We start from the raw sequence: 12,686 nt of genomic DNA on the forward strand, positions 1-12,686 counted from the left end.
AACACCATGGTAACTGTGTAACAGCATGGTTGACACAGGCTGGAGGAATTTTGCTTACAGTCTGCCCAACATCAGGCAAGGCAACCAGAATGTCTGGAATTGCAGATAGAGAAAGCATGCTTGCTCCTCTGAGAGACCCTTGTAATGCATTGTGGGATAATGACTTTCTGAAGTTTCTGGAGGATGATGGTGACAATGTCCTAGCAACCCAGGTTTTCTGCCATGTGCTGAACTACAGGTGCTTTAGTATCCTGTCACCTCGTCCAGGAACACTTATGGCCGTGTGTGCTTATGCCTCTATCTTCGTGGGAACAGAGGGGACCACATGGGACCGTGGGAGAAAGTCTGGATTAGATCAAGATTATGATAAGAGCTAGGTTACGGTCAACACACAATGTTTTTTTATATAATAAAATGTATGATGGGTTCTGAAGATTTGGATGGATCGAGTAGGCACCAGTGACGACTCCACAGCAGACAAACCACAAACTGAAATCTCTCTCCAGTCTCTGTCATTTTGGGGATTTTGCTCTACAGTGAACAAGACACTATTCATGCTGAGGCTGCTGTGTGGGAGTTTGAGGATTGCTTCACTGTAACAAGGAGTCCAATTGTGTCTTAACACATATTTCTGTGCTTTCTGTAGGGACTGGGCCGTGGTGTTGGAATTATTTACTTGCTTGTTTACAGTTTGCACTGAATATTGATATTTGAGGTTTCTGTGTCAACCGAATTTGCTACCTAAACCCGTAGTATGCCAACATAACATCAGAGACTAGGTCAGTAATTAAGTTGTAATACACAATACGCTGTTGAAATGATAAATTGTAAATGTGTATCAGACAAACAAATCAGGGGCAATGAGAACATCTAAAGTGTGAACCTAACATAATATGGTGACTATAAAGAATGCATCTTTGTAGTTTCAATGAAACAGTAACGCAAATGAATATTATGATGGGAACTATTGTGCTTTTTATTCCACCACATTTATTTGATAACATCAGTGATTTTGCTTTGCAGATTCAAATTAACAATACAAAATTTAACAGCAAATGAATAATTATTATAACAAATAATGTATCACTATAGCTTAAGACAAGAAAAGACTTTATTGATCCCCAGGGTAAAATTCACAAGTTTCCCAGCAGTATAAAAAGTATTTAAACTTTAGCACAGCTTTTACTGCACACATTAATGCATCAAAATGAAAAATATAATAACATATCTTAATTTGAAATTAACCATTCTGCACTACTTCTTTTACTTTTGGAACTTTAAGTATATTTTCATGCTAGTAAAATTTTTACTTCTGCACTTTTACTTGTAACAGAGCATTTCTACACTGTGGTTTTATTACTTTTACTTAAGTAAAATATATATGTACTTCTTTGACCACTGCAAATTCTTATAGATGGATCCTTCAATATTCAGAAAACTGTCTTTGTGCCCTAAGCTACGTTAGACTAGCATGTGCTTGTATTATGAGAAATATGTTCGTATTTAGACGTTCAAGGAAAGTCAAATGTCACAGGAAGGCGACATTTTAAGATCCAGAGAGTGAGAGGGATCTCTTAGCAGAGCAGGCTGTTCATAAGGCAAATGTCAAGGCAACTCATTGGAACCCGCTGAAAGATGGCAAAATGAAAAGAAAACTACAGCAAGGCTTTATCTTCTGTGCTCTCTTTGACATCCCCTGCAGGCTGCTCCTCGGCTGTTTGATGTTTTGTCAAGGGCGTATGCGCTTGGATGTATGTACGGAGAGATATTTAACACCTATCATCAACACATAAATAATCAGTTTAGTGGACTCAAAGGGAGACGACCCCTGAGCTGTGCACATGACCAGAGCAGCACAACAAAGAAAAGTATTCAGACTGCTGGGATTACCTCTTAATGACACCATCTGTCATCGTCTCATCCTCATCCAGCAGAAGTCTAATGGTGCAGTCTTCTTCTGACCTTCCTCCCTGCTGCAGCTGTGGCCACTGTCCCACTCTTGGCCCCAAGGTGCTCTTGGCAGAGCCTCTACGTGTACGTGTGTGTGAACGAGTTTGTCTGTGTGGGGTCTTTTGTATCGTCATCTCCTAGTCGGAAGTGATGTGAGCCAGATTGAGTTCCACAGCAAGAAGGGAATAGAGAGGCGCTTTATGCTGCTGATGCAGGGTCAGAGTGCAGAACTGAATCCAGATTCACAGAGACCACTCAGATCCAGATTGAAATAGCTCAACAACTACTGGATAAATTGCCATCAAATGTTGTACAGGTATCCATGGTCCCCAAAAGTATGAATAGCAATGACATTGGTGTTTCCCTAACTTTTCCTTTAGCACCATCATGAGTTTGACAGTGATTTTGAGGGAAATGTCTTGACAACTATTGAACATGATCCCTTAGCTTTTCATCCATTATCAGGTCAACATTTTAATTTGTCGAATGCTTTTTTTTATAAGCAAATAACTGTATAATTAATGGCATTCCTTTCAGCCACTTTGTGTTTAGTGCTAATGTTAGCATCCTAAAACACTAAACAAAGATGGGGAACATGGTGCTCAACATTATACCTGCTAAACATAAGCTTGTTAGCGTTGTCACTGTGACCACATTAGCATACTGATGTTATTATTTAAGTTAAAACACCACTGTGGCTGAATACAGACTCACATCGCTGCTAGCTTGGCTGTAGACTCGTAGTCTAAGTCAAAGGAAGTCAGAACTCTATGGAATTTAGTAAAATAACCAAACCTCCTGCTAATAATCCTTCAAATACACTTGACATTCTGGGAGTAAAAAGACAAACAAGCCTCGTTCATACAACCATTAGAGAGAGGGCTGAACTGAAAGAGCTCCTCTGATTTATGTTTGGTGGTCCTTCAGACTTCAGTGGAGTGTTTGCAGTAATGGTGAGCAGGTAATGACCACTATTTTGAAGTGAATCATTCCTTTAAGCCAAAAACAATTATGCTGTGTAGTACTAAATCAAAGGCCAGCAAAGGAATAAGCAATAAACATGCAAAGGGTAACAGTTTAGCTGTCACCTTAACCTCTCCCGACAGCACCTGCCATGTATAAACAAGACCCACCACAGACTGGAGAGGGAAACACAGGAAGACCACTGTCCTTGGGGAGAGTGGTGCACAATCTCCTTCAGGAGTAAGACCAAACAAGGCTGCTGATAACACTTCAGCGTGGGTTTTACAATATCTTTTCCTTCGCCTCAGGCCAATGCTCTTTTAAATCCCTCCAGTCCTTCCAATTATGGAAATGTGGAGTGATGTTTGGCAGCTGTTGGCCTAAACACAACATATTCTTTATTTTTGTTTTTTATGAGCTGTTTATTCTGGGCTGGAGAATGTTCTGTCTACCTGAACGGTATGTCTTTGGACAATGGGAGGAAATATAGCAGTATGAGGAGAATATGTAAAGTCTTTGTAGAAAGTTACACCCCTGGGCAGAAAGTTCTCCACAGTCTGTTACATTAAAGTGACTTGTCACCGTGGCACACTTTGTTCCTTTAGGTTTATCTATGTGTGCTTAACATGAATGACTATAAACTATGGTCACTAAGACCAAGCTAATCGTATTGGCTTTACTGAATTATCACCAGTTACCTTTCTGTCTGGTATGTGTGGGAAAACAAGCTTCACGCCCAATCACAGCATAGCAACGGCCGGCGCAGCACACCTTTGCCCGGATTTATGAATGAATCAGTGAATGAAAGGGGAACTAGGCGTGGCATGTTTAACCTGAATCACACTCCTAGACTTTTGAGCACAGATAATGCTTTCGGTCATACCTGGACTACATGAGCAGGTATATCAAAGGCAAAGCTGGATTGAATATATGTAAATGTTGCATGCTGCGCCATGCTCAGCTTTGTGTCAAGGTAAGCACTGACAGCCATGACAGAAATTGACAGGATAAATCTTTGTTTCTGTAATTATAAAGACTTTAATGCTTGGCTGGCCCTAAAAGAAGAGAAAGATTGAATAGATCTGATGGCATGATTTTGATTGATGACCTCTAGTCAAATTCAGACTTGTTGAATCACTGTTGCGTAAATAAGCAAACATCCAGGAGAATTTCCTGACTCTGTCATCATCTTTTCACTGTCCCTCTTGGCTTTATGTGGATAATCCACATAGTCCACATTGTTTCTGCACAACATGATGGATAAACCATCATTGAAGCAAACTTTTTAGTTGAGGCGTTGGACAGCACAGGCCTATAACAGGTTAAATCATCAAGCCTGACAGTCCAGCCCACTGGCAGCACTCCTGCCACAGATTTGTTTCGGTTCTAAGGAAAGACTCTAGGTTTATCATATAAGCCATAGTGAAGCTATGCAGACAGCAAAGTGAATGCTACATTCCTGGCAGGGAGATGAATTGCAGACCTGCATGCCTGCAATTCTTCAAACTAGAGGATCTGGGCCCTCTGAGCAAGTTGCTAGATGTCACACTTCTCAACTGACTGTGTGAAGGATGTGTAGTTATGACACACCTTTGTGTTGAAGTATGTGTTCATTTCATTAACACTGGAACACAAGAATTAGTTGCCTGAACGGCATTCTGGGAATCCACACCAGAGCAAAAAAGCCAGTGAAGGAATGTAACTGAATTTCCTCAAGTGCTGTGCTTCAGTACAATTACATGTACATAGATGCTTCAGTATTTCCACTTTGTGCTTCTATTTCACTACATTTCAGAGAGAGATGTTGTTCTTTTTACTCCACTACATTTAGCTGATAGCCATAGTTACTATTTATTTTGCAGGTTTTAAATAAAAATATCTGATCATTTTATAAAATCATCATTTTTATAAATTAAACTAAGCACATAAATGAGTTAACATAAACTCTATCTCAACCAGCTATATTATTAAAAATGCTACTTATATGTCAGTGCAACAATAATAATCCATTAAAATATACAATACTCTGACTGGCAGTTCTACATAATGAGTGCTTTTGCTACTTAAATATAAAATATTGATAAGATTGTATTCTATTTTTCTACTACATTTTCAATGCAGGATGTCTACTTGTTATTGAGTATTTATTATGTATTTATTATATTCTTGTACCTTGCTACTTTTATTTAATTTAAAGGACCTTAATAGTTCTTCCATCTGGACATATATCTCTGGCTGTAACATGACAAGAAAACAGACTGATTGATTATAAAGATTGTGATGTAGATTTGAGCCATCTTTACCTCTGACATACAGTAACAGGCCAGTTTCTCAAGAGACAGTACAGTAGCGTCTGTTTGCGTTCTTCTTCAGCATTTCTTCCTGCTGCATTGTGTTTGGCTATGCACTGCCCTCATCAGCCATTTGTTCTTTTTCCCACGCTGCTGAATGCCAGCGTGGCCACAGACACATACACACAGGGCTTATCAGAACAATGCCTCAAATAGCTCCGGAGTCTCATCACAAGGGCATGTCACCGAAGAGCCGAAGAGCAGAAGAAGATGTGTGTGTGTGCATGCTTGTATGTGTGTGTATGTGAGAGGCAGGCCAAAGTCCTAAACATGTCACAGTATGCAGCTGTTACCTGCGGGCTCTGCTGTGCTTGTCAGTGGCCCGATCATCCATACTGCTCCCCATTGTCAGGCTGACTATGTATAGTTCGCTGTCTGAGGGAGGCTTCACTGGCTAACACAATGTACATAAACATAATGTGCATGAACACACAATACAGCTTTCATTGATCTTCACTATTGTGCAGAAATAAGCAAAATACAAAAGCCAGGTTGAGAAAATGTTGTTCTTTGTAAAAATATATACTAAATATAAAATGAAGTATATAATATATATACTAAAGTCATGAGAATATTCACACTGCAAGCATCCAAAATCCAACACATTTTATAATGAAATGGACAGCATTTAAATTGGAAAACTAATTACCATCTATAGTAATTACCATTGTTACCATGTTTAGCAATGTGACATTAGGGCAAACATTTGCACCCAGGTTATTACAGTTTATTGCAGTCTTTGAATTTTTGTGTAGGCTTATTTTTAGTGTAACTGCTGGGTGTGACAGTTAGTTAATAGTTAATAGTCCACACTTTTATTGCTGCTGTCCTGGCCAGGTTTCTCTTTCATCAGAGATTTCAAATCTTTATTGGACCAATTTAAAGATTAAAGCAGCGACAGATTAACAATGGATCACATGACCTGTTTAGGAAAGGAGTAGGTCATACCACATCAATCCACAGATAGTTATCACTCAACAGTTCCCCTCAGCCCAAGTCGTTGTTGGGTTTACTGTTTTGGTTCACTGCTCTTATAGCTTCGTTTTTAGCCTCAAAAAGCTGAACTGTAAGCTACCTGCAAACAGCAGAAGGACAAAGTTAGCGACTAGGTGTGTGAATGTTGGGCACAACTCCAAAAGAATGTTGCTCCTTACCTGCTGTCTCTGACAGTTACTCTTTGTTGACAAGTCTGCCATGTTATCTTTAAAGGTGATGATACGTCAGTGGTGTTCACAGTTTGTTTCTATACTTCAAGTGTCCAATGATGAATCATCTTAAAAATGTATAGTTGCTTGTTGTCAATGGCTATAACAAAGTAGATTTATTTTGTCTCTGTTCTGCAGACCTGTTTTATGTAACCCACCAAGTTTAATGAAGTTGAATATATAAATAGAAAAGTAACTTATTTTTACTCCAACCAAATTAATTGCAGCAGGGTTCAATCAGTTGACTTCCTCTGAGTGTATTTTAGGTGTTCTGTGTGCTGTGACTCACAGATAATCCCAACACGAATATCAAACTCTGGTCCTTCCACCTACTGTCTAGTCACACCCATGTGCCCCCGGCTGCAAAACCCCATCACACTCAAGGAAATGCGGGGAAAAGAACAACAGACATGTAGTTGTTTTTTACCCTTGTGCTCAGTAACTCATATTCCATCTGTTTTGTAATTTTGTAACCAAAACACCCCTCAATTGTTGCAGATGACACATCTTACTTCCTCTCTTAGTGTGTCTCTGGGGGGTTCTGTTTTGTCTGTGCGGAGACAGTGAGAACCGGAAGGTGCTGATTTGAACCCGAGGCTGTCACAACACACCTCCTGAGATCCATCACACAGTCTGACTCCCTCCTTAAAAATAATTTTACTTTCCCACCACCCTAGAGAACAAGGTGACACAGTGGAGTTCTACTGCTGCCATAACTCAACAGTAGCAATATATGCTTAGTGAAGTTTTGAGTGCTTCAGCTCTTCCACCACTTTCACTGTCTACTGTATGTAATGTGTTGACAGCTTATTAGAACACTTGATTTAAAAAGACTGAAGACTGAGGTAGGTAGGTACATTTTGTTGTCACAATATAAACAGGTTATAGAGTGAAAGTGAGTTTTGTAACTCCCTTCTGCTACATAGCAGACAATATACATTAATACAGAAGCAATTATAAAAATGGTAAACAGAAATAAATTATAATCAATGGAGCAGTGCCGAGGATGGATTTTAAGCTTAAAAGTCTGATTGCTTGGGGGGAAAGCTGCTCTGCAGTCTGGTGGTGCGGCAGCTGAAACTTCTATATCTCTTCCCAGAAGGCAGCAGGGTGACCAGGCTGTGGCTGGGGTGGGTACTATTCTTTAGTGTCCTTTGGTTCGGTAGGTTGTACTGACTGTATATGAATATATTATACATTGTAAGGGTTACTTACTGGATGTTAACCATTAGTGTTTCTTCGGACTTGGCTTAGTGTGTCCACAGAGAATTCTTTCTTTCTTTTTTCTCTATATTTTCTCAGACACACGTACTAGCACTACCCTGCTGTTGCATATAATTCATCTCTCCAATCATCTTCACAGATGGTAAATGATGGTCCATAGACGCACGGCTAGACATGACATATTTATCCACACATGTGCACACACTCTGTCTCACATATACACACCTGGCCCTCCTTTGGCAAGCAAACTCCTCCAAAGTTAGGCGCTCCACCACATGCTGAGTCACTGCCTGGGCATGTCTGCAAGTCTCCAATGCAATACTCCCTCAAACAAAAACCTATATATGCACTATGCACACATCACACGCACACACATACTGCCAGGCAACAAAGATGAAAGCCCCTAAAACAAAAGGGGGTGGTAAAGAGGCAGTAGTGCACCTACCAACTCAACCGAAACATCTTTTTTTTTTAGATCTGAGGATTAAACTGGCCACCACAACCTGACACTGGAGCAGGACAGTGTCAGCACTCACGCAGGGGTTGCTTAGGTTGTTTAAAGTGATTCCCCATGGTTACGCCTTGGTGCTGTCAAATGTCACATAGCTAGTTGCATAAGTATGGGAGAACTGGTGTGTGTGTGTGTGTGTGTGTGTGTGTGTGTGTGTGTGTGTGTGTGTGTGTGAGGAGGGTGTCCACACTCCACAATGACATTTCAGTTCCTGAGGGAAACTGGAGGGGGGATGTTTCCAAAATGTCTGCGAGAGGAAACTGATAGCAAGGCAGAGAGGAGAGCCTGAAGTGGGTGCTTGATTCCTGTTCGCCGTAGTGCACAAAAGTGATACACCCCAGTTGGTGTATCCAAACTGCACACTGGGCCCAGGGTTGTATTTGTGTGGGTGATGTTCCTCAAGCAGGGGTGGGCGATAATGCAAAACTCTTCTTTAACTCCGATACCAAATAATACCAGTGCAAAGATAACTGTTAAAAATAGCTAATGTAGGCTACTATCATGTATGGGAGCAAAATATATCATAATTTCAGAGGTGAACGCATCATTAACAGGCTACTTCTGGGTACATTTAATTACCATCCAATCATTTTCTTTATTCTCTGTTGGTTAATCACATGCATCTTTAAACACAAGACAATGGTAAATAACACATGCTCCAGGAGCTCAGTGATTCACATGTGAAATCTGTCAGTCTGTGACAGTGTGCTCAGTTGTTAGTGAAGGGGCTCGGCATGGGAGTGAGGGCGATATCAGAGAGGACACACCTATGCAGCAGTATTTCAAAGGGCATCTGACTCATTCAATATAGTTTTCATTTTCATCAAAATCATGTGACTGTAAAATCGTGACAGATTTATAGCTGACCTTGATTTAAACACACTGTAAATTTAGTGGAATCAACTAATTCTACTTAGCATTTCTAGTTTTAACTTTCAGACCACTTCAGAACTTAAAATTTCCGAACTTAAATTCACATTGAAGTGACTTTTGACTTGAAGTGATGAGTTGAATGAACGTACTGCTGAGAGTTCACTCAATTCATAAAACAAAACACAATCAACATACTAACAGACTTCCCAGCATGCATTGTTTGAGAGTTAAAACTATCTAAAGACTTTGCTTTTTTGTAGTTTAATGAAAACATGATGGACACTTGTACATGTTAAGATCATTGGGAGCAGCCTTGCATGTATACTCTCAGTGCTAACTAATGTAAACAGAATAAACACTTCACTACTTAAGGCAAACTTACATTTACATGCTGAACCGACTTGAAAATGCATTTTAAAAACCACTCTCTGCCTGATTCCTGTCTGTTTTTAACTGCACAGAAACTGCCGCTTACATACCCATTCTGTTTAGCTGCTGATATGCAGTCATATGAATCCTGTGCTTGTGGGCTGTTTGGGTGCATTTCAGGTGCTTGACATCCAGACAGGAATAGCAGAGTTTATGTAAAACCCCACTGAAGTGAGACATGGTTTAGTCTGAAGGACCTTTTAAGAGAATCACTAGAGAGCAGGGTGGCACAGCACCTACTTGGCACAGTGGAGGGTTATAAAAGGGAATGAATTACCAGGCTGTCATGGAAAAAGTCTGTATCATAAACCTTATAAGTGAATTCAAAAAACCCTCTGAAATGAATGATGATATTAACAGTTTACAAGCTAGACTGACTTTTTATGCCTGTGCTCAGCTCACCCTGTGCACATCTGGTAAATAACCATATTAGACTGAATCACTTGCTGCAGAGTGGGCAAATATTTGCACTAATCTCCGCAGCAGGATGTGGATTAGTAATTAACATGTTGGCAGTGTAATTGGGTCCACGTTAGGACTTCCTCTGCCCATTCCCCCGCCTGCACCGCAGCTTCCGCCCACACAGCCTTGAATTACTCCACTGGCAACTGTTGATGCATTCCCAAGTCATCTGACGTCAAGTGGGAAGGGCTTGGTTCCAGAGTAGACTATAAGAGTCATATGCAAACTTGGTTCATTCACAACGCCACTCTGGATTACCAAAACCTTTTTAGAGAAGCTCCTTCCTCGGGCTCCTCAGACACAGCAACAAAGCAGGGAACTCACAAACCTGTCCGTCATAAACAATGAAAATGTCAGCAAATGAGATCTGCCAGGTCCTCAAAGAGGGAGAGCTGGAGAAGAGGAGCGACAACCTGCTCCAGTTCTGGAAGAGGAAGACGTGCGTCCTGACCACGGACAGCCTCAACATTTACGCAGACACGCAGAAGCGCTCGAAGGGCAAGGAGCTCAAGCTGCAGTCCATCAAGAAAGTGGACTGCGTGGAGCGCACCGGCAAGTTCGTCTATTTCACCATCGTAACCACAGACAATAAGGAGATCGATTTCCGGTGTTCCGGGGAGGAGAACTGCTGGAACGCAGTGATCACCATGGCTCTGATTGATTACCAGAACAGAAAAGCCATCCAGGACTTTAAAACGCGGCAGGACAACGAAAGCGCGTCGCCCGGACAGCAGGAGAGGCGCATGGCGAGGGCCCCCTGAGCCGCTGTGGGGACTCTGGCCGTTAACCACTCCTAATATGGTGAGGGACACACCATCACATACAGCTGACATGATGTATGAGGAAAAAATAAACATTACCTGTAGCTGAAGGCACGGGGAGATTCTTGAAACTAATGACGTGTCTTTTTTGATCCTCTTCTAGTGTCAATGTGGACCATACAGAAATAATACGCGGACCAAAAGGAAGACGAAGTCATCCGGTCCAGAGATGAAGGATTGTTCGGGACTGAGCTCTCGGAGAGTGCGGACAACGAATCTAAACAGACGGATGGAGAGATTACAGAAGACTGAACTCTTGAATTGTCAAAACTATTTCAAGTTAACTCTCCTGGGAGGAATGACTCCTAAACACATGATGTTAATTTATTTGTTTCCGGGCTATGTTGTTACTGGCAAACAGCTTGCATTGTTTAAATTATTTACTATTTCAATGTGTGTTTGAGTGTGTATTTATTTGAATAAATATTCATGCATTTTTGACATAACTTAATGCTCTCCTCTACTTTATTTTTCACTTCTCAACTGGAAACCTTTCTACTTGGTGTCAAGATTTGTTAGTGTCTTATTACAACATTACAGAGTCAGTAACAGAATATTTAACACTTCCTAGTGAAGAAACAGTAGAAAGGGAGTGGAGGACCGGAAAGTCCCTTTCCTCTCTGCTGTCAGGTGGAATGTGGCTTTTTGTCACTGGGAGGGTTTCAGGCTTGAGTCATAACTGATAAGCAGAGCAGATTTAGTCAGCGGCACGGGACGCTCACTGGTGCCCTTGAACACACCTTAACTGCTTCTGACATGTGGTAGGTACAGATAGTCACTGTTGGGACTGAAATGCAAAAAAAGTTACATTTAAATTTGTTATATTCATGGAGTTTCTGACAATGAGCTTTACAAAAGATGAAATTGGTTTTAGTTGATATTCAGGCAGCTTTCTAACCGGTGTTCGGATGACACATACCTCTGCAGTCTTCCTAACAGACGCCTCTGTTCTTTACAACACGGAGAAAACACACAGGATGTCATCTTTACTGCCCTGTTATCATGAAGTAAAGGCAGTTTGAATGGCTATAATGTGACACCAGGTACACACCTAGATAATTACTGTAATAAACCCAGTGAGCGTGGCCTTAGTCATGTTCAGAAAACCTTGCAAGGCCTTCAAAAGAGAGATAATTTCAATGCAAAAGTGGAAACAATTAGGTATCTTAAATGAGCTGTAAAGAGCTATCTATAAGCCATGCTGATGTTAGCCAGATGTTGGTAACGATAATTAATAAGTCAGGTGTTTTATAGTGTGTTTAATTTCCGACTTCTTTTATGCAGTTGTCTTATATTTGTAGTAGATACAAAGAATAAAAAACTAGTGTTGCTTGTGTTTATAACTACATAGAAAGTCTATGAAAAACACAGAACACTGAACATTTCATTCAAGCATGAAAATATACAGTTTAGACAAATAAGTACTGGTTAACTTTATGTCTATAACACCGAGGTGCAAGGTGCTTCACAGATACACACATACAATACAATGCCGGGAAGTATTTCTGTGAATGGTCAAAACAACATAAATAGGACAAGATAAAACTACTGGACTAACAAGTAAAATGTCAGTCTATAGAGATGGGTTTTTAAAAAAGACTGAGGGGGAGTTTGATCCACAGTGTTGAAATTAACAAACAATGTTTTTACTGAAATTCAGGCCTGTGTGGACTTACAGCTAAAAAAAAAAAAGAAAAGTAAGTGTCCTCTCTGCCCTGAGCCCTCCTAAATACCTCTTCGTCGTGAGTGTGTGTTAGGAGCACAAATGAGTCAGAGGTGGTAGTAAGCCGAATCTCGGGCCTGCAGTAATGAAGTGTATAGTAGAGTCAAATCGCCTATCCATCCCATCCCATCCAGTCCCTGTGTGCAGCTTTGAAGTAGGATCACACTACAATGA

At 40.7% G+C, this 12,686-nt stretch overlaps 1 protein-coding gene across 1 annotated transcript; it reads left to right on the forward strand.

Moving 5' to 3' along the window:
- The first annotated feature begins 10,190 nt into the window (after positions 1-10,190).
- On the forward strand, positions 10,191-11,073 carry phlda2 (pleckstrin homology-like domain, family A, member 2). Its single transcript, XM_038707034.1, has 2 exons — positions 10,191-10,769; positions 10,893-11,073. Exon 1 carries the CDS (start codon positions 10,313-10,315, stop codon positions 10,727-10,729), a length of 417 nt encoding a protein of 138 aa, XP_038562962.1. The 5' UTR covers positions 10,191-10,312; the 3' UTR covers positions 10,730-10,769; positions 10,893-11,073.
- Positions 11,074-12,686: the final 1,613 nt, after the last annotated feature.

The sequence above is a fragment of the Micropterus salmoides genome, unplaced genomic scaffold (assembly GCF_014851395.1).
Source record: "Micropterus salmoides isolate LMB-PRFRI ecotype aquatic unplaced genomic scaffold, ASM1485139v1 Ms_hic_scaffold_8, whole genome shotgun sequence".
Classification (NCBI taxonomy): domain Eukaryota; kingdom Metazoa; phylum Chordata; class Actinopteri; order Centrarchiformes; family Centrarchidae; genus Micropterus; species Micropterus salmoides.